Source organism: Symphalangus syndactylus, chromosome 8 (genome assembly GCF_028878055.3).
Source record: "Symphalangus syndactylus isolate Jambi chromosome 8, NHGRI_mSymSyn1-v2.1_pri, whole genome shotgun sequence".
Taxonomy (NCBI): Eukaryota; Metazoa; Chordata; class Mammalia; order Primates; family Hylobatidae; genus Symphalangus; species Symphalangus syndactylus.
In genome coordinates, this window is record NC_072430.2 from 73,408,818 (window position 1) to 73,434,878 (window position 26,061).

The 26,061-nt window shown below is 39.0% G+C and overlaps 1 protein-coding gene across 13 annotated transcripts in view; it reads right to left on the minus strand.

Annotated features, from left to right (window-relative positions):
• Nucleotides 1-26,061, minus strand: part of FASTKD1 (FAST kinase domains 1) — a 47,969-nt gene that overhangs the window by 18,500 nt on the left and 3,408 nt on the right. For 7 of the 13 annotated variants that reach the window (XM_063644673.1, XM_055289623.2, XM_063644676.1 and 4 more), the window contains 6 exons: nt 24,746-24,814; nt 18,083-18,208; nt 15,512-15,910; nt 12,077-12,187; nt 10,033-10,164; nt 1,225-1,711 (listed from right to left, as the gene is read on the minus strand). In XM_063644673.1, coding sequence (XP_063500743.1) covers nt 1,225-1,711; nt 10,033-10,164; nt 12,077-12,187; nt 15,512-15,910; nt 18,083-18,208; nt 24,746-24,814 — 1,324 coding nt within the window. Of the gene's footprint in view, nt 1-1,224; nt 1,712-10,032; nt 10,165-12,076; nt 12,188-15,511; nt 15,911-18,082; nt 18,209-20,591; nt 20,762-24,745; nt 24,815-26,061 lie in introns of those variants that run through there. The other 6 variants (XM_063644674.1, XM_063644680.1, XM_063644678.1 and 3 more) reach the window with 2 other exon arrangements.

Consider the following 26,061-nt stretch of genomic DNA (forward strand, 5'->3'; position numbering starts at 1 on the left):
AACCCCACCAATAATTATTAATAACCCCAAAAGTGTTAATGTAACAAAAAAGAAGTAAATCAGACAATCTACAAATTTATTTTGTTAGGTGTAAAATTCTGTTCTGGCTGGGAGTGGTGGCTCATGCCTGTCATCCCAATGCTTTGGATGGCTGAGGTGGGAGGATTGCTTGAGGCCAGGAGTTCGAGATTAGTCAGGGCAACATAGTGAGACCCTGTCTTTATTTAAATTTAAAATAAGTAAATAAATTCTGTTTCAGAATTCATTAGTCACTAAATTGAATAGGAAACAGTATCAGCAATTTCCATGATAATCAGTACATTTTATAGAATAATCATAATATAATTAGTTTCTTAAATTATAATCACTAGCATTTATTTTTCTTTCATTTGCTTTTTTATTTCATTTTTCACTCATTCATTCAATACTTAATGACTTCCAGGCACTATACTAAGCAAGTTAAGACAAACTTCTTATTTTCATTTGTGAGAAACACTGTCTTTTAAATAAAGGCCTTGCCCTGATACATTAATGATAGCGATTTTGTAAGTGACCTGCTTCTCACATAATCCATAAAGCGGCATTTTACAAGTAAGTCCCAGAAATAAATCTGCAAGAAGATGCAATGACAATTTAAGAACACTGTTGCCAATGGATACCTTATAATTTTCTCAGTTTTCAAGCTTATCTCACACTTTTGAATATAATTGCTTTTAAATGGTAAAATTAATGCCACACGATTATAGAAATAAGAAAAAGTAAAACCAAAAATCCTTCATACTCCACTGTCCTAATAAGAGTATCCTCAAAGAATTGATTACTAATCTTAATACTGTAATGAACCAAAGAATGATTGCTGATCTTTCCAAATCTACAATGCTGGAATAAGAAAGTGACTTTAAGGAGAGGAACAACAAATCGCTGAAACAGAAACCAGAGTTTTCTTTGTTTTTCTTAAGAGACGGGGTCTCACTCTGTCACCCAGGCTGGAGTGCAGTGGTGCGATCATAGCTCACTGAGCCTTAATTCCTGGGCTCAACCGATCCTCCCACCTCAGCCTCCCAACCGCTGGAATTACAGGCTTGAGCTACCACAACTGACCCAGAATTTATTTAATTTTTAAATCTCAAATTCCAATCCAAGTTCTCAAAGTGCCTATGATAAAAATTATGCTTGTAGAAGTTGACAACTCTATAAAATTAATGTCTAACATTTAAATTTCACCTTTTCAATCTGCTGAACAGCCACTGAGGCTATCCTATCAAGTAGCAAAGTACTGAGGTAATCAGTACTAGAAATAAAAGATGCAATCTCCACAACATTCATGTAATTAATATCATCCATGAAATGCTGTAAAGTAGCAATCATTTCTTCAAGAAGTGACTCAGGAAACATGTTTCCTTTGAGAGATTTAAGTTCCTTCCATAACAGATCCAAACCGTTGCTGTGTTGTAGTCTCTGACGACCATAGTGATCTAATTTTTGAAGTAGTTTCAGTTGTTTTGCAGTAATATTATCCAAATACATGTGATCATGCCGAATCCATCTTAAAACAGATGTGGCAAAACTACTCAGGTTATTTAGGTCACACTGTGGTAAAACGGCTTCAATTCGGGATATCCCCACTTCGTCCAAGTGAGGAGAAGGGAGCAGGGAAATAGCACGGACCAGAACAGACACCTCAGTTGGTATGAAACTATTTTTCAAATAACTGCAAAATGAAAAATGAAAAGAATACATCAGCAACAAAACCAAAATATATATGTATTAAAATATGAATATATATAATATATATAATGAGTACTACAATTAAGATGATGATTCAAAAAAACCTCTTTCAAACTGTTTCTCCTCTAATCTCAAACCACAACAATCATCAACCACAGAAGACTTCTGTGACCAAATGTGTGGGAGTTCTTCCAAGCAGCGGACACCAGCTGGGTGTCCAATTCAGTTCTGACGCTATCTACCTGGAGACAGTGTCAGATCCCACAGGTTGGGAACTTGGTCTCTAAGACTAACCTCTCCCACAAAAACCCCAGACTCCAGTTGCAAAAGTAGGCCTCCAGAACTTCTGAGCAACTGGCTTCAAGTTGGGGTTCCCACAACCTCCTCTTTGGGTTTGATTAATTTGCTGGAGTGGTTCACAGAACTCAGGGAAACAGTTGTTTATGTTTACAGGTTTATTATAAATGATATGATAAAGAATGCAGATGAAGGGACAGTAGGGTGAGATATGTGGGAAGGGGTGCAGAGCTTCCATGCCCTCCCTGACCATGCCACCCTCCAGGAACCTCCACGTGTTCAGCTATCCAGAAGCAGTCCGAACCCAGTCTTCTTGGGTTTTTATGAGCTTCGTGACATCAGCATTTCTTCACACAGGGTGTAGGGTAGGATCTCTCAGGGGAGAGTCTTAACACCCACAATCAGAGAGGTGGAGGGAGATTAGAGTCCTGCTTTGGGGCAGGAGAGAGATTCTATTTCCAGAGGCCTAACATACCCAACCTTGTAACAAAAGGCTACAGCAAGAGCTATAGAAGTTATGAACTAGTAACTAGGACAAAAGCCAATATATGTAACATCACAGGTGGGCATAATACAAGTTAATTTAAGAAGAGTTAGATAGGCCAGGCACGATGGCTCACGTCTGTAATCCCAGCACTTTGGGAGGCCGAGGACAGGGGTTCAAGACCAGTCTGGCCAATATGGGGAAATGCTGTCGCTACTAAAAGCACAAAAAAATTAGCTTAGCCAGGCATGGTGATGTGCGCCTGTAATCCAGCTACTCAGGAGGTTGAGGCAGGGGAATCTCTTGAACCAGGGAGGTGGAGGTTGCAGTGAGCCGAGATCATGCCACTGCACTCCAGCCTGGGCGACAGAGGAAGACTCCATCTCAAAAAAAAAAAGAGTTAGATAAATTTAAAGATGACAGGTCCATAAAGGATTATTCAGGAAAGCCTAAGACTTCCTGATGCCCTCCATCTCAAACAAAAAAAAGAGAAAAAAAATCTTTAAGTATAGAAATAGTGGAAGGAATAAAGGAATAAAACAGGAAGACCTGTTCTGAAGCACAGGCCAAAATTTTTTATTCAAAAATAAAACCACAGTCCCAGGGAAACAAAAGGTCCATGTCAGAACAATGTTTCCAGTGCTGTCGCTGAAGAAAGAACTTGGGTTCAATTTCTGATATGACCTGTCAGGCCCCGGCATACAGTGATCACGTAATAAAATTGGTTCCTTTTTTGTTTCCGATACACAGTCCAACATTTAAAACAAACGAATAAACAAACAACAACAAAAGAAACAGGACATAGTTGACCCCATTCTCTACTTTGTTCCCAAATCCCCATGGCAAGAGTCCCACCACCAGGACAATAATTGTTAAAAAAAAAAAAAAACATTAAAAATTAAAAAACTGGGGGCCAGGCATGGTGGCTCACAACTTTAATTCCAGCATTTTGGGAGGCCAAGGTGGGGGATAGCTTGAGCTCAGAAGTTCAAGACCGCCTGGCCAACATAATTAAACCCCATCTCTACTGAAAACACAAAAAATTAGCCAGGCGTGGCGGCACATGCCTGTAATCCTAGCTACTAGGGAGGCTAAGGCATGAGAATCGCTCGAACCCGGGAGGCGGAGGTTGCAGTGAGCCGAGATCACGCCATTGCACTCCAGCCTGGGCGACAGAGCAAGACTCCACCTCAAAAAAAAAAAAAAAAAAAAAACTTTAGGTATAGAAGTAGTGGAAGGAATAATACAATCTAAATTAAAACAAAATTGAGGCCGGGCACGGTAGCTCACGCCTGTAATCCCAGCACTTTGGGAGGCCAAGGCGGGTGGATCACGAGGTCAGGAGATCGAGACCATACTGGCTAATATGGTGAAACACCGTCTCTACTAAAAATACAAAATAAAATTAGCCAGGCGTGGTGGTGGGCGCCTGTAGTCCCAGCTACTCAGGAGGCTGAGACAGGAGAATGGCATGAACCTGGGAGGCGGAGCTTGCAGTGAGCCGAGATCGCGCCACTGCACTCCAGCCTGGCCGACAGAGCGAGAGTCCGTCTCAAAAAATTAAATAAATAGCAGGGCATGGTGGCTCACGCCTATAATCCCAGCCCTTTGGGAGGCCGAGGTGGGCGGATTACCTGAGGTCGGGAGTTCGAGACCAGCCTAACCAACATGGAGAAACCCTGTCTCTACTAAAAATACAAAAAAGTTAGCCACGTGGGGCGGCGCATGTAACGCGCTGTAATCCCCAGGCAGCTGAGGCAGGAGAGTCGCTTGAACCTGGGAGGCGGAGGTTGCGGTGAGCCGAGATTGCGCCACTGCACTCCAGCCTGGGCAACAAGAGCGAAACTCCATCTCAAAAAAAAATAAAAAATAAAAATAAATAAATAAATACATTTAGTTACTTTTAAAATATTTTTTAAATTATTTTTTTTCTGGAGACAGGGTCTCACTCTGTTGCCCAGGCTAGAGGGCAGTGGCGCAATATAGCTCATTGCAGCCTTGACCTCCTGGGCTCAAGTACTCCTCCTGCCTCAGCCTCCATACACACTGGGAATATAGGTACATGCCACCACGCCCAGCTAATTTTTTGTTTTTTGTTGTTGAGACAGGGTCTTGCTTTATTGCCCAGGCTGGTCTTGAACTCCTGGGCTCAAACAATCCTCCCAGCTTAGTCTCCCAAAGTCCTGGGATTACAAGCATGAGCCACTATGCCTGGCATTTAAAATATTTAAATTAGCATACTAAAATAATCGTAATATTAATACTCAGTGTTAGCAAGGGTGTACTGATACAGGCATTCTCATTCACTATTAGTAAACTTAAAAAGTTGGTGTAACTTCCTGGAAAGTAATTTAGCAGTATTTTAATTTTATCATTTGACATGGTCAATCCCTGTCTGGGAAACTAACCCAATAAATTAATATAAAATCCAGGTAAAAGATGTGTGTTGTTATTCATCTTTTTTTTTCTTTTAAGAGGGAGTCTTACGATGTTTCCCAGGCTGATCTCCAACTCCTGGGCTCAAGTGATCCTCCTGCCTCAGCTTCCCAAACATAGCTGGGTGTAGCTGGGATACAGGTGCACACCACCATGCCTTATCATATTTTTTACATGGCTAAAATGTGAAAACAATCTAAATAATGAGGGGGAATAGTAATAAGTGAATTATGGTACAGTCATATGATGGGTATTAACCAGCCATTATAAAAGATTTACCAAAAGTTCTTAATGATGTAGATGCTTACAAGGTAAAATGGCCTAAAACAAACAAACAAAATTGTATGGTCAACTAGGAAAAAAAATACATATATGTAGTATACAACAAGGAAATAAACTATATTGTTGACAGTGGATGAATGAGTTTATGAATAATTTTTATTTTCTTCTTTATATTTCTTTCTTTTCTTTTCTTTTTTAGAGATAGGGTCTCACTCTACAGACCAGGCTGGAGTGCTGTGGCATGATCATAGTTCACTGTAAGCTTGAGGTCCTGGGCTCAAGTGATTCTCCCGCCTCAGCCTCCTGAGTAGCTAGGACTACAGGCATGAACTACTACACCCTGCTAATTCCTTAGTTTTTTGTAGAGACGGGGGCTTGCTCTGTTGAACACACTGGTCTTGAATTCCTGGCTTCAAATGATCTTCCTGCCTCAGCCTCTCAAATATACTTTTTTCTGTTTTCCAAAATTTTCAAAATGATTTTTATATATTTGGCCCAGTGCCTGACACAAGCAGGCACTTAGTTAGTACTGCATATTTTATTCTTATAACCACAAAAAATTAATACACTATTTTATATTAAGAAATGAAAGCCTTCAAAAAGCAGCATCATTGTGGAGCTACCAACCTTGAGATACTTTTCTACAAATGAACCCCCAACAGATACAATTTCTCCAACCTCCACTTGGTGTTTTTCCTTGTGATACCTCCTCAATTGTCAAAGCTTAGATATTTGCGTATATTTATTTATAATACCACAACATACCCACCAGAATAGCTCAAATTAAAAAGCATGAGCACTGTCCTGGGTTATAGGGGAAAAAAAGTAAAAAAATATCAAATGTTGGCAAGGATATGGAGCAACAGGAATGTGTACATTCTGTTAGTGGGAGTAGGGACTGGTATAACCACTTTAGAAAATGTTCAGCGGCATCTACTGAAGATGAGGACATGCATACCCTATGAACCAATGATTACACTCACTGGCACACAGAAATGAATATGTATGCTCACTAAAAAACATACATGAATTTGTTCATAAACAGTACTGTTGATAATAACCAAAAACTGGAAATAAATCAAATATCCATCAACAATAGAATAAATAAATAAATTTTGTTATATTCTTACAAGAGAATACTATATGACAAAAGCATAAACAAATCTCATAAACTTAGTATTGAGCAAAAGAAGCCTGACACAAAAGAAATCACACTGACCAGGCGCAGTGGCTCACGCCTGTAACCCCAGCACTTCGGGAGGCCAAGGCAGGCAGATTACTTGAGCGCAGGAGTTTGGGACCAGCCTGGGCAACATGGCAAAACCCCATCTCTACTAAAAATACAAAAAGTAGCTGGGTGTGGTAGCACGTGCCTGTAGTCCCAGCTACTCAGGAGGCTGAGGCAGGAGGGTCACTTGAGGTCACTTGAGGTTGCAGTGAGCCAAGATCACGCCACTGTACTCCAGCCTGGGAAAACGAATGAGACTCTGTCTCAAAAAATAAAGGAAATCATACTAATGATTCCATTTATATAAAGTATAAAGGCAAAACCAATCCATGCAGTTATAAATAGAGATAGTTAATCTTGGAGGTGAGGACAGGGTAATGAGGAAGGCATAGATATATTTTATGTAGATTATATTTCAATAAGTTAAAAAACAACAACAGACATTATTCCAGTACATGAAAACTCTGGGTTCTTTGAGCTGTTTCAGGACCTATTTACATAAGAATTTATGTAAATTATTAGTTCAAAGAGACTACATTCCTTCTAATATCTACTTGAGATTATCTGCACTGAAGTGGAAGAACGTAATTCTGAAACATGAAGTACCTATGATTTTTATATAACAACACCAAATTTTCAAATGTTAGTAACTCAAACACTTTTGATATAATTTTAAACTACAGAGATACATAAAGGCTCTCCTTACTCAGAATTTAATGAGCTTTAACATTATCGTATGTGCTTCAAGTCTTTTCATAAAAGCAACAAAACATTACAGGAAAATGAAGTCTTCTTTGATGCTCCCACTCCTGCTCTTATTTTTCTGTTAACATACCTAGAAGTATTCATCAGTACTGAATAATTTAATTTTTTTAAAAAACACTGTGCAATGTATGTTTACAGCAGCACAATTGACAATTGCAAAGATGTTAACCAACCTAAATGCCCATTGACTAGTAAGTGCATAAAGAAAATGTGGTAAATATACACCATGGATATCATGGTGTATATTTAATACACCTTTAATCAGCCATTAAAAGGAACAAAATAATGTCTTTTCAGCAACTTGGGCGGAGCTGAAGGCCATTATTCTAAATGAAGTAACACCGGAGGGGAAAATAAAAAATTGTATACTTTCACTTACAAGTGGGAGCTAAGCTATGAGTACGCAGATGCATACAGAGTGACATAATGGACGTTAGAGACTCAGAAAAGAGAGGTTGGTAGGCGAGCTAGGGACAAAAAAACAACACATTAGGTACTAAGTACATTACTCAGGTGATGGGTGCACTTAAAATCTCAGAATTCACCACTATACAATTAATCCATGTAACAAAAAACTACTTGTACCCCAAAAGCTACTGAAATATTTCTTAAAAAAATAAAACACAGGCCAGGTGCAGTGGCTCATGCTTGTAATCCCAGCACTTCGGGAGGCTGAGGCCCGTGGATCACTTGAGGTCAGGAGTTCAAGATAAGCCTGGCCAACATCGTGAAACCTAGTCTCTACTAAAAATACAAAAATTAGCTGGGCATGGTGCCTTATGCCTGTAATCTCAGCTACTTGGGAGGCTGACAGGAAAATCGCTTGAACCTGGGAAGCAGAGGTTGCAGTGAGCCGAGATCATGCCACTGTACTGCAGCCTGGGTGACAGGGCGAGACTGCATCTCAAAAAACAACAAATACAAAAATAAAAATAAATAAAAACATAAAAATATAGAAAATTTTTTAAAAGCATGCAAAAAAAAAAAAAAAACCCACTGTGCAGACATAAATCATGCCTGGGCTAGTGTATAATTTCTAATTTAGAACATAAAATTCATAATTGAGAGGCAGTCTATGTGAAATTCTAGACTAAATATGGAAAGAGTGAAGAAACAATAAGCATCTTATCATCTTACCATCTTAAGAAGAAAGTTATTTTTCAAGAAAAAGATAAACTTTTTTATAACATCCTAATCAGGCTAAATTCTTATCTGATAACATGTTATTTCATATTACTCAGTTCAAAACCTTTTTTAACCATAATGGCATATCACTTTATTATAATAAAAATCATTTTCAACTATATGCTTGGTCTTTCAGAAATCACAGTAAGAAATCAGGCCAGGCGCAGTGGCTCACGCCTGTAATCCCAGCATTTTGGGAGGCCGAGGCAGGTGGACCACCAGGTCAGAAGATCAAGACCATCCTGGCTAACACAGTGAAACCCCATCTCTATTTAAAAAAAATACAAAAAATTACCCAGGCGTGGCGGCGGGCGCCTGTAGTCCCAGCTGCTCAGGAGGCTGAGGCAGGAGAATGGTGTGAACCCGGAGGGCAGAGCTTGCAGTAAGCCGAGATCGCACCACTGCACTCCAGCCTGGGCGACAGAGCGAGACTCCATCTCAAAAAAAAAATAAATAAATAACGGTAAGAAATCAAACTAGATGGGCATGCTGGTTCAAGCCTGTAAAACCATCTACTTAGGAGGCTGAGGTGGTAGGATTGCTTGAGCCCATGAGTTTGAAGATGTGGTAAACTATGATCATGCCACTGCACTCCAGCTTGGGCAACAAAGTGAGACCCCCATCTCTACAAAAAAAAAAAAAAGAAAATTAGCCAAGTTTGGTAGCACTACTACTTGGGAGGCTGAGGCGGGAGGATCACTTCAGCCCAGGACTTCGAGGCTACAGCAAGTTATGATTGGCTGCAGTGAGCTATGATTGCACCACTGCACTCCAGCCCAGGGGACAGAGTGAGACCCTGTCTCTAACAAAAAAAAAAAAAGCTACATCTGTAGAAAATAAGGTGATTTTAAACTATAAAGGGAAAATTCTATATGAAAACACTTTTTCGCCGGGCCACGATGCTCACACCTGTAATCCCAACACTCTGGGAGGCTGAGGCAGGTGGATCACCTGAGGTCAGGAGTTCGAAATCAGCCTGACCAATACAGTGAAATCCCGTCTCTACTAAAATTACAAAAATTAGCTGGGTGTGGTGGCGTGCACCTGTATTCCCAGCTACTCTGGAGGCTGAGGCAGGAGAATTGCTTGAAATGGGGAGGCGGAGGTTGCAGTGAGCCAAGATCGCTCCACTGCACTCCAGTCTGGGCAACAAAGCGAGACTCCATCTCAAAAAAAAAGGAAAAGAAAATAAAACACTTTTTCACCAACATCACCATTATATCTTATTCTCAAAAATTTAATAAGCCTTAAAATAGGCATGAATGCAAGACTGAAAGGCCCTAAATATGAATGCTCCCAAATGGAGTTTAACTTTCATCAGCAGTCCCAATCTTTTCATGGTGACTCCATTTTGCAGGAAAGGAGAATGGCTTTGCTATTCATCAGTTTATTGCCATTCCTCCCCTAGGGAACTCATCACCCTGCTGGCCTCATTTCCATTTCAAAATATATCCAGCATGGGCACTGGCAGAATGGCCACGGAGGGAGATAAAGTGTCTTAACATTTTTACTACTAAGCTTCACAATTTTGCCTCCATAACTTCTAGCACCACTGTACATAGTTAAACAAAACAAATATTGTGGCTAGAAAATGAAACACTAAACAAAATTTCTATTTTAATCTTACCTAAGCAGTAATTCTCTAAGTTTCACAAAAAACTCCTTCCTTTGGAAATGCAGAAAAGTCAATGCTTGAGTTATCTTCAACAACTCTAATGGTTTATAGCTATCCAAATGTTTATGCAGAACTGAAGTAACTCTAAAAAGGATAGAACATATATTATAACCAGTTCATTCATTTATTACACATTTACTGTGGTGCTTTCACGCCACACACTCTGTTCTGTGCTGGAGAAACGGCAAAGAATGAGATGAGATTTTCTATTCTTGAAGAAATGTCTCAAGATGGCTCTAGAAATGTAAACAACTAAAACAGAATGAAGTAAAAGCGATCAGTTAAATGTGAATGAAATAATATTCAATTATCAATAGTACAAGAAGAGAAAAGCATAGTTTTTCTTCCTCAATTAAACAAATCTCACACAGCATCAACTTCCACATTCTCCCCATAACAAAATCTTTACCAAGAGTTACCAATAATTAGCAAAACTAATTTAATTTTCCTCCTTAAATCCACTGGCCCTCAAATGAAGACGCTTAAAAGCAAAGGGAAATGCTAAGAGGCAGTAAGTTGGAAAAAAAATGGGACATAAGAAATATTAAAATAAAGGAACATATAATAGGTCATGAAAAATTAGGCATATACAATTAAGCATATGTAAAAATATAAGTATATATTTTTTCTTCTGTAATCTCAAGTTACCAAAAAGCCAACAAATGGCAGTATGACTTCAATGTAACATTGTGGTGTGAGACAATTCAAGTTCATATAGACATTGACTGTGCTGCAGAAACCTTCCTTTTGAAAATTATGGCCTTGGTGGTAATTTTGGGAGAATTGCTTGAGCCCAGGAGTTCAAGATCAGACTGGGCAAAATAGTAAGACTCTATCTCTACAAAAAATTTTAAAACTAAGAAAGAAAGAAAAGTAAGAAAACAAAAAGAAAAAAAATAAAAAGAGGGTCTTTATGCTCTCTATTTGACAAGGTTATGATGCTCTGCTTGAGTGTAATAGCACAAATAAAATGAAAAATGCTATAAACAATTGTCATTTCTACTTTGAAAAACAAACCAGCACTTTGGGAGGCTGAGGCGGATGGATTCCTTGAGCCCAGGAGTTGGAGACCAGCCTGGGTAACATGGCAAAACACCATCTCTACAAAAAATACAAAAATTGGTGGGCATGGCGACACGTGCCTGTAGTCCCAGGTACTCAGGAGGCTGAGATGGGAGGATCGATTAAGCCTGGGAGGTGGAGGGTGCAGTGAGTTGTGATGGCACTACTGCACTCTAGCCTCAGTAACAGAGCCATACCCTGTCTCAAAAAAAAAAAAAAAAAAAAAAAAGGCCAGGCACAGTGACTCAACACTTTGGGATGCCGAAGTGAGCAGATCACTTGAGGTCAGGAGTTCAAGACCAGCCTGGAGGGCTGGGTGCGGTGGCTCATGCCTGTAATCCCAGCATTCTGGGAGGTCGAGGTGGGTGGATTACTTGAGGTCAGGAGCTCCAGACCAGCCTGGCCAACACAGTGAAACCCCGCTTCTACTAAAAATACAAAAATTAGCCAGGCGTGGTGGCAGACGCCTGTAATCCAGGCTACTCAGAAGGCTGAGACAGGAGAATCGCTTGAACCTGTCTGGGGCAGAGGTTGCAGTGAGCCGAGATGGCACCACTGCAGTCAAGCCTGGGCAACAGAGCAAGACTCTGTCTCAAAAAAAAAAAAAAAAAAAAAAATTAGCTGGGACATGGTGGTGGGCGCCTCAGGAGGCTGAGGCAGGAGAATTGCTTGAACCAGGGAGGCAGAGGTTGCAGTAAGCAGAGATAGTGCCACTGCACTCCAGCCTGGGCAACAGAGTGAGACTCTGTCTCAAAAAAAAAAAAAAAAAGAAAGAAAAGAAAAACAAAGTAGAACATAAACAGTGCCTTAAGCATTAATTCCTTATTTCTTCAAAACAACTGGTAGATTAAAGAAGAAAACCATTTTTCCTCAGAAAAAAATAGGTGCTTGTGAATGACAACAAACTTAACGTCATAAATTTCAGAAAAGATACCTTTCAATCAGACATGAATTTCTGCTTTCCATATCTCCCATTGCTCCCAACACTGCCAGGGCTTGCTCGCCAGTTAGGTCCTCTGACATCAATAACATAGTTGATTTAAGTCTAGAAGCAAAAAAAAAAAGTTTTTGGTTGAAAAACTGAAAATCAGCTTGTAATTTTTTTTTAATAACAGTTCTTGGGTAACAAATAGGAAACAAAATATATAAACAAAAACTGAATCCAATATATAATTCTAGTGTTCTCCCCACATTACCCGAATATAAAATATTACTGAATAAAGAAAAATATATTATCTTCTTCAATGAAATTCAGGCCTCAGTATAATCCATTCTTAAACTGTTTGAAAAACACAGATAAAAGATCTTTTAAGATTTTCAAATAATACAAGGTTATAATGGTTATAAAATACTATGATTCAGTGACATTATTCAATACCAGAGAGCTAAGAAATGAACAATTGATATTCTGACAATTTCCCAATTGTTTTAAAACTGAATAGGAACATCTAGGAGTCAATAAACCTGCATATTATCAGAAATCTCATATACTAAGCACTTGATATAACAGTATAAACTGAAAATTAACAAAGATGGTCCATTTTGACTATGATTAGTTGTCATTTGAACTATCCAAAGTAGTGCAGTAATGTTAAGTACCATGATACATGTGTCTTTTAGAATCATTTAGAAAGCAAGCTCGAAACGTGACATCTGAGGATAGGATAAACTAATTGTCTATTCACACTGGATAACTCCATGCCATCCTTTCCACCAACCTTTTCAAAGGTTTCAAAACCAGTTTCTCCACAAATTTTTCCCAACCACTTCAGTCTATATTTTTCTCTCACTTCTGTCTGCTCACAGCACTATCCATATCACTAATTTTATTGTTTCTTCATAAACTATGTTGTTACAGTATTTACATATTTCAATTATATCTATCCTCTCAATTGCAATATAAATTCCTTGAAGACAGACTCAGTTAAACCCAACTTTTCTACTGCTTTAGCACTGGGATTTCAACAGTACTTGGTGACAAAAAAAGGTTCCAATAAGGTTTGTTCATGTATGTGTTTCTTCGTCTGTTTTGAGATGGAGTCTCATTCTGTTGCCCAGGCTGGAGTGCAGGGGCATGATCTCAGCTCACTGCAACCTCCGCCTCCCAGGTTCAAGCGATTCTCCTGCCTCAGCCTCCAGAGTAGCTGGGATTAGAGATGCCCACCATTGCACCTGCCATCACTCCCAGCTAATTATTTTTTGTATTTTTTTGTTTGTTTTTTGAGACAGAGTTTCATTCTTGTTGCCCAGGCTGGAGTGCAATGGCGCAATCCTGGCTCACTGCAACCTCAGCCTCCCAGGTTCAAGCGATTCTTCTGCCTCAGCCTCCCAAGTAGCTGAGATTACAGGTGCCCACCACAACGCCCGGCTAATTTTTTGTATTTTTAGTAGAAACGGGGTTTCACCATGTTGGCCAGGCTGGTCTTGAACTCCTGACCTCAAGTGATCCAACCACCTCAGCCTCCCAAGGTGCTGGGATAACAGGCGTGAGCCACACCTGGCCCTTTTTTTTTTGTATTTTTAGTAGAGTCGGGGTTTCACCATGTTGGCCAGGCTGGTCTCAAACTCCTGACCTCAAGTGATCAGCCAGCATTAGCCTCCCAAACTGCTGGGATTACAGGTGTGAGCCACCGCGCTGGGCCCCAATAGTTTTTTTTTAATAATCACCTTGTTTCCATCTTGATATAGTCTTAAGATGTGCTCTTAAATTTTTTCATACAGTTCAAAGTATTTTTTTGGCTTTTTTTTTGAGTCAGAGTTTCGCTCTTGTTGCCCAGGCTGGAGTGTAATGGCACGATCTTGGCTTACTGCAACCTGCACCTCCTGGGTTCAAGAGATTCTCCTGCCTCAGCCTCCTGAGTAGCTGGGACTACAGGCACTGCCATCATGCCTGACTTATCTTGTATTTTTAGTAGAGACGGGGTTCCTCCATGTTGGTCTGGGTGGTCTTGAACTCCCGACCTCAGGTGATCCACCTGCCTTGGCCTCCCAAAGTGCTGGGATTACAGGCATGATCCACCACGCCCAGCCACAAAGTACTCTTAAAAAATAAAACTTTCTCCGTAAAGTTTTCCCTAACAGAGTAATGATACAGATTCCCCTATTGTGCAAGTCTTGGAACCCCTGCTTAAGTGAATCTACTAATCATACTTATGTGTTAGGACTATTATATAAAATTCTTATTTTTTTTTCTTTTATTTTTTCTTTTGAGACAAGGTTTCATTCTGTGCCCAGGCTGGAATTCAATGGTGCAGTGTCAGTTCACTGCAGGCTCAACCTCCTTGGGCTCAGGTGAACCTCATGAGTAGCTGGGACTCTAAGTGGGCACCACCACATCGGCTAATTTTGTATTTTTTTGTACAGACAAGGTTTCACCATCTCACCTAGGCTGGTCTCAAATTCCTGGGATCCAGGGATCCATCTGCCTCGGCCTCCCAAAGTGATGGGATTAAAGGCATGCAACGCCGTGCACAGCTTGTAATTCTAAATATTTCATACAATTATGTGGGTGGGGGAAGGTTATGTCTAGTATAAATCCAGTCACATGGCCTAGGAAGAGAGACTCTTATCTATTAACCATATTTGTATGTTAATTTAGTATTTGCTCATCATTATATTTCAAACATTACTACCTACATCAATATCTAGCAAAACTGGAAATTCTGATGCGATTAAAGGTGTGCAACACCGTGCCCAGCTTGTAATTCTAAATATTTCATACAATTATGCTGGGTGGGGGAAGTTTATGTCTAGTATAAATCCAGCCACATGACCTAGGAAGAGCGAACCTTAACTATTAACAATACTTGTATGTTAATTTAATATTTGCTCATCATTATATTTCAAATATTACTACCTACATCAATATCTAGCAAAACTGGAAATTCCTAAATGAGAGGCGCCACATAAAATTTGCTCAAACCTGACATGGGAACATATGCCAAGTGCATAATAAATGCTTTGATGATTATTGTGATGAAGACAGCAAAGCATAAAATGGCCCTCTGCTATGACTACCATAATTCTAAATATTCCACAGACTTACACTGGGTGGGGGAGTCTTATGTGTGTAAATCCAGTCACGTAGCACAGAAAGGGAGAATAAAAACACATGGCTTTTCCCCTCATTTTTTCTCACGTTGGCCCAGTAGCAGAGGTTTACCTTTTAGAACATGGCAACAGACTAAGAGTTTGAGATGTAAATTAGAATAATCAGAAAAAGAATCAAGGAGCAGAGCATAAGAAATTATTTTCCCTTCCACAACCTAATGGGGTGATATTTGTACCTTCCAGAGCTGCAAGGAGACCTAAGCTTGAAGGCTTCACATATTCACAACAAAAAAAGTAATGCATTTTAAATTGAACTTACTGTTTCTTTTCTTCAGGTCCTGCAATGGGTCCCAATGCTACAAACAATTTTACAAAGCTAGCAGGATGATTACACAGAGGAATCATTTCAGTTAGCTTCTTTTTAGCCATTATAATAAATTCAAAACTATTAAACTGTAGAAATTTGTACACACTAAGTATTTTACTGATGGAATCCAAATCAAGATGGTCCACGTTACTTAAAAATACGTTGTTACATCTTTCTAATAGTGGTTGATAATGATATCTAACATTTCGAAGAAACTCTGCTATTCTTTTTGCAACGTTGACCTCAGAAGAATCTATGGTGTCAAAAAGAAGTTCTGTTTTGTTCACTAGTTGTTGTTGAAACTGTCGTGATATTAAAGAAGATATGTTGACCATCAAGACAGACAAGGAACTGAAAAAGAAAAAAGATACAAAGATTTTTACATCGATTAAGAATGATCAATCCTTTTATTTTTATTTATTTATTTATTTATTTGTAGAAACAGTCTTGCTATGTTGCCAGGGCTGGTCTCAAACTCCTGGGCTTAAGCAATCCTCTCACCTCAGCCTCCCAAAGTGCTGGGATTACAGGCATGAGCCACCGCATCCAGCCACATAAGTGTATGTTTAAAAAAAAAGGCAGGGGGCTGGGCATGGTAGCTCATGCCTATAATCCCAGAACTTTGGGAGGCCAAGGTGGGCAGATCACTTGTGGTCAGGAGTTCGAGACCAGCCTGGCAACATGGTGAAACCCCATCTCCACTAAAAATATAAAAATTAGGTGGACATGGTGGCGAGCATCTGTAATCCCAGCTACTCGGGAGGCTGAGGCAGGAAAATTGCTTGAACCCAGGAGGCAGAGGTTGCGTCACTGCACTCCAGTCAGGGCAACAGAGGGAGACTCCACCTCAAAAGAAAAAAAAAAAAAAAGGCAGGAAAGTAGGGTGGAGTGGGGCAAGAAAAGCAGGAAACTACTATAATTTAATTTTACCAAAGTGCTAATCACTTTGTAAATATGATAGAAAAAGGTGTATCTGAAACGCCAAAGACAATCATAGTACTGGATTATGAAGGTTAGCATTGACAGTAAGTAATCTTATGTTAAAAACAAAACAAACCCTCAAACCACTGGTATGAAAACCAGAGAAACTCCTCAAATGTTACTTTCAAATTAATAGTTCCTTGACATTCAGCAAATTTAATTATTAACTCCCCTTTATGAAACTGAAAAGAAAGTATTCCCAGATGGAAAGAATAAGAAAGACATAATTGTATGTAAAATTTGTGAATTTCTTAATTTAATACAAATTAATTGCTTGTTAATTTAATACAAATTAATTGCTTGTTAATTTAATACAAATTAATTTTGTTAATTTAATACAAATTAATTGCTTGTTAATTTAATACAAATTAATTACTTGTTAATTGAATACAAATTAATTACTTGTTAATTTAATATAAATTAATTACTTGTTAATTTAATATAACTTAATTATTTATTAATTTATTTTTTGTTGCTGGTTTTTTTTTTGGATTTTGTTGTCGTTGTTGTATTGAGTTTTGTTGCTGTTTTTGTTTTGTTTTTTGTTGTTGTTGTTGTTTTGAGACAGAGTCTTGCTCTGTTGCCCAGGCTGGAGTGCAGTGGCACAATCTCAGCTCACTGCAACCTCCACCTCCCAGGTTCAAGTAATTCTTGTGCCTCAGCCTCCCGAGTAGCTGGGATTACAGGCGCCCGCCACCATGCTCAGCTAATTTTTGTATTTTTTGTAGAGATGGGGTTTTCGCCATGTTGGCCAGGCTGGTCTCGAACTCCTGACATCAAGTGATCCATCCACTTCGGCCTCCCGAAGTGCTGGGATTACAGGTGTGAGCCACCACGCCTGGCCAGTGAATTCATACTTAATTTAAATACTTCTTGGGTTTACTTCATGATATAATAATAACAGCCACTATCCATTACTGAGAAACTTCTATGTTCTAGATATTTATTCGGAGACCATTTTCAGTGGGTTTCTGACTGCCTTTGCTCAGAACTATCTTTTCAAGGATGTTTGCATAGCAAACGGCCTAGGAGAATAGAGATAATGTCTCCTGTTGGAGCAGAGTAGGCATGCTTTATTATAAAAGATTCAGGTTTCCTAAGCTCAGAGCTCCTCTACTGGAACACAACCCATTATGGGAACGAGAGCTCAGGGAATTAACACAAGAAAATGCTGGTACTCTGCTACTGCTATTGCTATGAAAAACAAAGTCCTTTGTCTCTGACCTCGAAGTCTCAGGCCTTCCTACAGCACGTAGGAAAATGTGGCAGACAAACTTAGCTTGCACATAAGGTAAAATCTCAGATCCTCCACAGACCCCAACAATATTGTATTACACTTTATGTACCTTATGTCTAATCCCCACAGCAACATTGCAAAGTAGCTATTACTATCCCTCTTTTGCAGATGAGGATAACAAACTTCCAAGAGCTTAAGTAAATTACCCTTAAGTCATACAAACTAAGAGTAGCAAATCTGACTGCATCCACATCCAAAGCCCAGGATCTTTCCATCACAACACAAGATTCCCTAAATAAATTTACCTTAAGTCCTGTGTGGTTTCCAAGTTCCTATGAACAATATCAGCTATTTTTCCCATTAATGGACTAAAATACAAATGCTGATCTGCTAGGCAAGAGGAAAATTCTGAGAGCAGTTTAATATCAAACCTATTAAAGGAAATATACAAAGGAGAACATTAGTATTTACTTTCACTTAAAACACATAATACATAGTTATAAAATTAAAAGCAATCAAAATAGTAAATTATATAAAATTATTTTTTTCTAAAATGTTATTATTATAAAAGTAACAAATGGCAACAGTTAAAAAGTCAGATACTGTAGAAAGATTTTGAAAGGACAAAAATCACTAAAAATTATTAGAATTATGTACTTAATTTTTTCAGATGACAGAACAATTTTGACTCAAGGTTGCATATTAACAAATATAATGGCTGCTACTATAACAGTTCTATGAAGAACTCCAGAATTTTTTTAATAGGAGAAATGATCCAATTTCTTCCACAAGAAAATGGCAAGACAAAAGAGAGGAAAAAGGAACTGTATAGATTTTATGACTTTGAATTCACTAAAAAACAAGCAACAAGAAAGTTCACAGCAACACATATGTAATAGCAAAACCCTGCAAAAAACCCAAATGTCCATCAAGAGTACAATGGATAAACTGCACATATTCATACAATAGAATAAAATTATGGAATCATACAACATAATGCATAAGTCCTTAAAACATACTGAGCAAACCAAACTATAAGGGTACATACTATAGGATTCCATTTCTATAGAAACTATGGTGTTAGAGGTCAAGATCCTTTTTGGGTGAGAGGACTAGAAGAGAACATGAAAAGAACTAATGATGTTGTTCCTGATCTTGGTGCTGTGACATAGAAGTGATCAGTATATTAAAATTCATCATGCTGTATGCTTATGACTAGTATAATTTTTATACATTATTTTTCTGTAAAGTTTACTTAAAAAGAAACAAAAAAATTTGAGACAGTAATTGTGAACCTTACTCAGAAACTGATTTAAACAAACTGCCTATAAAAATACCTTTATAAGACAATCAAGAAAATTTGAACACAGACAAGGTACTAGGTAATAAGGAAAATTTAAATTTAACTTTATCAATTTTATTATGTTTTTAAGACATAGTGTCTCACTATGTTGCCCAGGCTGGACTTGAACATCTAGGCTCAAGTGATCCTCCAACCTCAGCATTTTTATTAAAATTTAAAAAAAAAATTTTTTGTGGGTACATAGTAGGTACATATATTTATGGGGTACATGAGGTATTTTGATACAAGCATGCAATGCAAAATAAACACATCATGAAAAATGGAGTATCCATTCCCTCAGGCATTTATCCTTTTTTTTTTTTTTTTTTTTTGAGACGGACTCTCACTCTGTCGCCCAGGCTGGAGTGCAATGGCGCAATCTCGGCTCACTGCAAGCTCCGCCTCCCGGGTTCATGCCATTCTCCTGCCTCAGCCTCTCCGAGTAGCTGGGACTACAGGCGCCCGCCACCACGCCTGGCTAATTTTTTTGTATTTTTAGTACAGACAGGGTTTCACCGTGGTCTCGATCTCCTGACCTCGTGATCCGCCCGCCTCGGCCACATTTATCCTTTGAGTTACAAACAATCCAATTACATTCTAAGTTACATTAAAATGTACAATTAAGTTATTATTGACTATAGTCACCCTGTTGTGCTGTCAAATAGTAGGTCTTATTCATTCTATTTTTTTTTTTACCCATTAACCATCCCCACCTCCCCCACAATCGCCCATTACCCTTCCCAGCCTCTGGTAACTATCGTTCTGCTCTCTACCTCCATTAGTTCAATTGTTTTGATTTTTAGCTTCCACAAATGAGTGAGAGCATGTGACATTTATCTTTCTGTGCCTGGCTTATTTCACTTAAATAATAATCTCCAGTTCCACCCATGTTGCAAATGACAGGATATCATTTTTTTTATGGCTGAATATTACTCCATTGTATATATATACCACATTTTTCTTTCTTTTTTTTTTTTTTTTTTTGAGACGGAGTTTCGCTCTTCTTGGCCAGGCTGGTGTGCAATGGCACGATCTCGGTTCACCACAACCTCCGCCTCCCAGGTTCAAACAATTCTCCTGCCTCAGCCTCCCGAGTAGCTGGGATTACAGGCATGCACCACCACGCCCAGCCAATTTTGTATTTTTAGTAGAGATGGGGTTTCTCCACGTTGAGGCTAGTCTCGAACTCCTGACCTCAGGTAATCCACCCGCCTCGGCCTCCGAAAGTGCTGGGGTACAGGTGTGAGCCACCGCGCCTGGCCTTTTTTTTTTTTTTTGTCTGTTTTTTTTGAGAGGGAGTCTCGCTCTGTCACCCAGGATGGAGTGCAGTGGCAGGATCTCAGCTCACTGTAAGCTCCGCCTCCCGAGTTCATGCCATTCTCCTGCCTCAGCCTCCCGAGCAGCTGGGACTATAGGCGCCTGCCACCACGCCCAGCTAATTTTTGGTATTTTTAGTAGAGACGGGGTTTCACCTTGTTAGCCAGGATGGTCTCGATCTCCTGACCTCGTGATCTGCCCGCCTTGGCCTCCCAAAGTGCTGGGATTACAGACGTGAGCCACTGGGTCCGACCACATTTTCTTTATCCATTCATCTGTTGATGGACACTTACGTTGCTTCCAAATCTTAGCTATTGTATACAGTGCTGCAATAAACGTAAGAGTACAGATATCTCTTCAATATACTGATTTCCTGTCTTTTGGGTATATACCCAGGCAATGGGATTACTGGATCACATGCTAGCTCAATATTTAGTTTTTGGGGGAACCTCCAAACTGTTCTCCATAGAGCTTATACTAATTTACATTCCCAAAAACAGTGTGCAGGGTTCCCTTTTCTCCACATCCTTGCCAGCATTTGTTATGGCATGTCTTTTGGATATAAGCCATTTTAACTGTGGTGAGATGATGTCTCATTGTAGTTTTGATTTGCATTTTTCTGATGTTGAGCACATTTTCATATGCCTGCTTGCCATTTGCACGTCATCTTTTGAGAACTCTCTACTCAAATCTTTTGCCCATTTTTTGATCGGATTATTAGACTTTTTCCTAATTAGAGTTGTTTGAGCTCCTTATATATTCTGGTTATTAATCCCTTGTCAGATGGGTAGTGTACCAAAATTTTCTACCCTTCTGTGTACTCTCGCTTCACTTTGTTGATTGTATCCTTTGCTGTGCCACCTCACCCTTCTGAGTAGCTGAAACAACAAGCATGTGCCACCATGCCCAGCTGGTTCTGTATTTTTAAAAAGTCCTTAGAGAAACATACTGAGGTATTTAAAGATGAAATGATATCATTATTTAAAATATACTGAAGTATACTGAGAGTGGGAGGTGATATAGCTAAAACAAGACTGGCTATATGTTGACAATTGTTGAAGCTGGAGGATGGGTACATGGGAATTCGTTGTACTACCCTTTCTCCTTTTGTAAATGTTAAAAATCTTCTATAATAAAAAGTTTTTTTAAAAAAACTTGGATTTCCTGTTGTGGGGTGGGGGGAGGGGGGTGGGACAGCATTAGGAGATACACCTAATGCTAAATGACGAGTTAATGGGTGCAGGAAAACAACATGGCACATGGATACATATGTAACAAACCTGCACATTGCGCACATGTACCCTAAAACCCTAAAGTATAATAAAAAATAAAAAAAAAACAAACTTGGATTTCTTGGGAGGCCAAGGTGGGAGGATTCCTTGAGCCCAGGAGTTCAAGACCAAACCTGGCAACATGGTGAAACCCCATCTCTCCTAAAAATATAAAAATTAGCTGGGCGTGGTGGCATGCACCTGTGGTCCCAGAAACTTGGGAGGCTGAGATAGGAGGATGGCTTGAGCCTGGAAGTCTGAGGCTGCAGTGAACCCTGCTTGTACCACTGTACTCCATCCTGGGTAACAGAGCCAGACCCTATCTCAAAAGAAAAAAATATATATGGATTTCAAATACATGTTAATTATCCTTGCCATGATTCATCATATACTACTAATCCAGAATAATCTATCCCATTTAAATCATTACAAACTATATTTACAAAACGGGCTGGGCACAGTGGCTCACGCCTGTAATCCCAGCACTTTGGGAGGCCGAGGTGGGCAGATCAGGAGGTCAGGAGTTTGAGGCCAGCCTGGCCAATATGGTGAAACCCTGTCTCTACTAAAAATACAAAAATTAGCTAGGTGTGGTGGCAGGTGCCTGTAGTCCCAGCTACTTGGGAGGTTGAGGCGGGAGAATCGCTTGAACCCAGGAGGCGGAGCTTGCAGTGAGCCGAGATCACACCACTACACTCCAGCCTGGGCAACACAGTGAGACTCTGTCTCAAAAAGAAAAAAAAAAATTATATTTATAAAACATAAGTTCATAGATATTTTAGCAAGATCATTGTACTTCTGAGTTATTTTGAAATAAAGAAAAATTTAAAAGAAATGCTTGATTCACTATAAAATACAATCATACATGTAATTTAATTAATACAGTAATTGTAAAACACAAAAGACCACCTATTTTACAAGTGATTTTTTCAAGCTGCATAATACATATAATGCATCCTTGCTTTGAAGAGAAATAAAATGTTGTGACCTATTATCAACAAATCTAACCCCAAAGATCCGGTAAATAGATAATTTGTACTGTTAGCAAAAGGAATAAGATTATTCTGCTTACCCTCAATATAGTTATACGTAGAGAGTATAAAAGAAGACAGATGGGTTTAGCTAATAAGATTAACTTAAAATCACAACTTAGTAGATTAATACAGAATTTCTAAATCTAGAGAACTGTTCTGTCCCTTAATTTAATCCAGCCCATGTAATAAAGGCCTACAGAGTTTACCAATATATAAGTATTTATTATGGTTTAAGCTTTAAGAGGAAATATGTTAAAAATATTTTAAAAATCAGAATGGTCGCTCCTCTCTGTCTACAAATAAATGGCCTGTTGTTTCTCCTTCATCTTAGTCAAGCCTTTCCTGTCTGGTTTCTATTTGATTTAGAGGGAGAGTTGCTCTGTAGTTTTTAATATCCTCCTATCTCTTCCTCACCCTGATTTTTCTCTTTCCTCCCTAACATTTGCCTTATTCCACTAACAATAGACTACAATCATCCAGAATTCCTGGAGTAAAAAATTCAAAGTTTGGCCGGGCGCGGTGGCTCATGCTTGTAATCCCAGCACTTTGGGAGGCCGAGGTGGGCGGATCACGAGATCAGGAGATCGAGACCACGGTGAAACCCCGTCTCTACTAAAAATACAAAAAATTAGCCGGGCGTGGTGGCGGGCGCCTGTAGTCCCAGCTACTCGGAGAGGCTGAGGCAGGAGAATGGCGGGGTGAGAGCGCGAGACTCCGTCTCCAAAAAAAAAAAAAAAATTCAAAGTTTTCAGAAATAGATGAAGATTTCCCAAAAATGAGTCTGCTGTTATCTCAGCCCTTTTATAAATAAAGAGCTTCTGATATATAATTAGAGAATAAATTTCTCTATACTCACAAGATTTCCCATTTTTCTGAATGATTATCAAGTATGGCAACATCCTAAAAATACAGCTGTGTACAGTATAGGAAATAGATCTGAATTAATACTGTCCACAGCAGTGGACCTGAAACTCACTTTCTTTAAAAAGCTTCTAAGTCACCTATAAGCTCTGGTCATTGCCTCTCCATAAAAATGGAGTAACAGACAAGTAGCTACAGATGCTCCTAAACAGTGTTAAATGGCCTTCCTCTCTACTAAACTAGGGTCTCTTTTTTTCTCCTTTCCTGGCTCCTGCACTTCTAGGTTTTTATTGACAGCCAATTAATCAAGAATCTTTCCTCTCTGAAGTATTCTTCTAGAAAAGAAGATTCAAAAAGGCTAGTTCATGAATAGCTGTGACTCTATCTTATTTATATTTCAACTAATTACATATGTGGAAAAGTATACTATTCCCCACTCTTAAAGAGGAAAAATATGAAATACTTTCTTTTCTCTCTTAAAGAATACACAGCCAGGCATGGTGGCTCATGCATATAACCCCAGCACTTTGTGAGGCCAAGGAGGAAGGATTGCTTGAGCCCAAGAGTTCAAAACCAGCCTGGGCAACATGCCAAGACCCTGTCTTTTAAAAAAAAAAAAAAAAAAAAAAGGAGAGAGAGAGAAAAAAAAAGAAAGAAAGAAAAGAAAAAAGAAAAGACATGGCTGGGAGCGGTGGCTCACACCTATAATCCCAGCACTTTGGGAGACTGAGGTGGGTGGATCATGAGGTCAGGAGTTCAAGACCAGCCTGGCCAAGATGGTGAAACCCTATCTCTACTAAAAATACAATTAGCCCGGCGTGGTGGTGGGTGCCTATAATCCCAGCTACTTAGGAGGCTGAGGCAGAGAATTGCTTGAACCCAGAAGGTGGAGGTTGCAGTGAGCCAAGACCATGCCACTGCACTCCAGCCTGGGCAACACAGTGAGACTCCATCTCAAAAAAAAAAAAAAAAAAAAAAAAAATACATTACACAATCAAAAACTTTAAAACTAAACTGAGTTTAAATACATTTTTTTCAATGAAGCTTGACAGGCATCAGCTCCTGTTCTTTTCCTTCAAAATTTCACTCTGTTAACCCTGAAAAGGATAACCCTGACCTTCAAGATGAACCCAGGGTACTTGCCTTTCTAGCCTTCTCCACGCTTCTGTAACTAGTGCTTCAACTAGCGGGTCGTGGGCCTCACCAGCAAACCTTAATAAAAAAGAAAGAATCCTCCATACATAATCATTTTAAAATCATTAAAAACATATGCAATACGAATTATAATGCAAAAGTGAAACTCAAGTTACTTTCCTCTTATATAGGCAGTCCTTATTTCTGGTCCACTCTTGTTTCAGTATTCTGATTTTTTGGTACAGCCTAATAAACATCTATACTTTATCCCATGCCCTCTCACCCTTTTATCTGCTTATTTCAGTACCCATGCCACTGACCAATGATAATGTTCAACAATATATTTATGTTAAAAGTACATATAATATGTCTTTGTTCTGATTTAAATACTTTTGGTCAGGCATGGTAGCTCACACCTGTAATCCCAGCACTTTAGGAGGCTGAGGCAGGTGGATCACTTAAGGTCAGGAGTTCGAGACCAGCCTGGGCAACATGGTGAAACCCTGTCTCTACTAAAAATACAAAAATTAGCCAGGCATGGTGGCATGTGCCTTTAATCCCAGCTACTCAGGAGGCTAAGGCAGGAGAATTGCTTGAACCCTGGAGGTAGAGGTTGCAGAGAGCTGAAACTGCACCACTGCACTCCAGCCTCGGTGACAGAGTGAGACTCCACTTCATAAATAAATAAATAAAATATTTTTATAAGAAAATGTTTGTAAAAAAATTAAAAAGCTAATAGTCACCAATCACCTTATTCATAAAACTTTAGGCATCCCTTTCAAGTATCTCAGAGAAAACAACTTTGTAACCTGAGAAAGACCACCAAAAAACATGGAATCATCCTTTTTTAGTTTAACATCAATCCCCAATATAAGCCTTAAGCCCCTTTCCTATAAATGCTAATTCTCTTACAAAAACAACTTACACGTCTCTAACTTACGTAATGCTGATATTTACAGCCATTTAAATACCCCTTGAAGGTTGGGTCATCATGTGAGAAAACTGCTCTTTTTCATCAATGAGACTAATAAACAGATTAGGTGTAACTTTTTTGTGTTTTTCACCCTTGTACAACTGCTGAAGTCTTCATTCAGGGAACCCAGTTTTTTTGAAGGCTGGATTTCCTTGCAAACAACATATTTCTTTTTATTTTTTTTCCTTTTTTCTTTGCTCTCTTATTTGTTTTTTCTTCACAAATCCCAAAACTGGAATGTAATATTTCTTAACATTTATCTCTGAGTTTTTCCATTGACACCAAGGAAGCCCTTTTTTACGTAACACCTATCAACCATCCACATAATTTGTACAATATTGTTATAAAATAT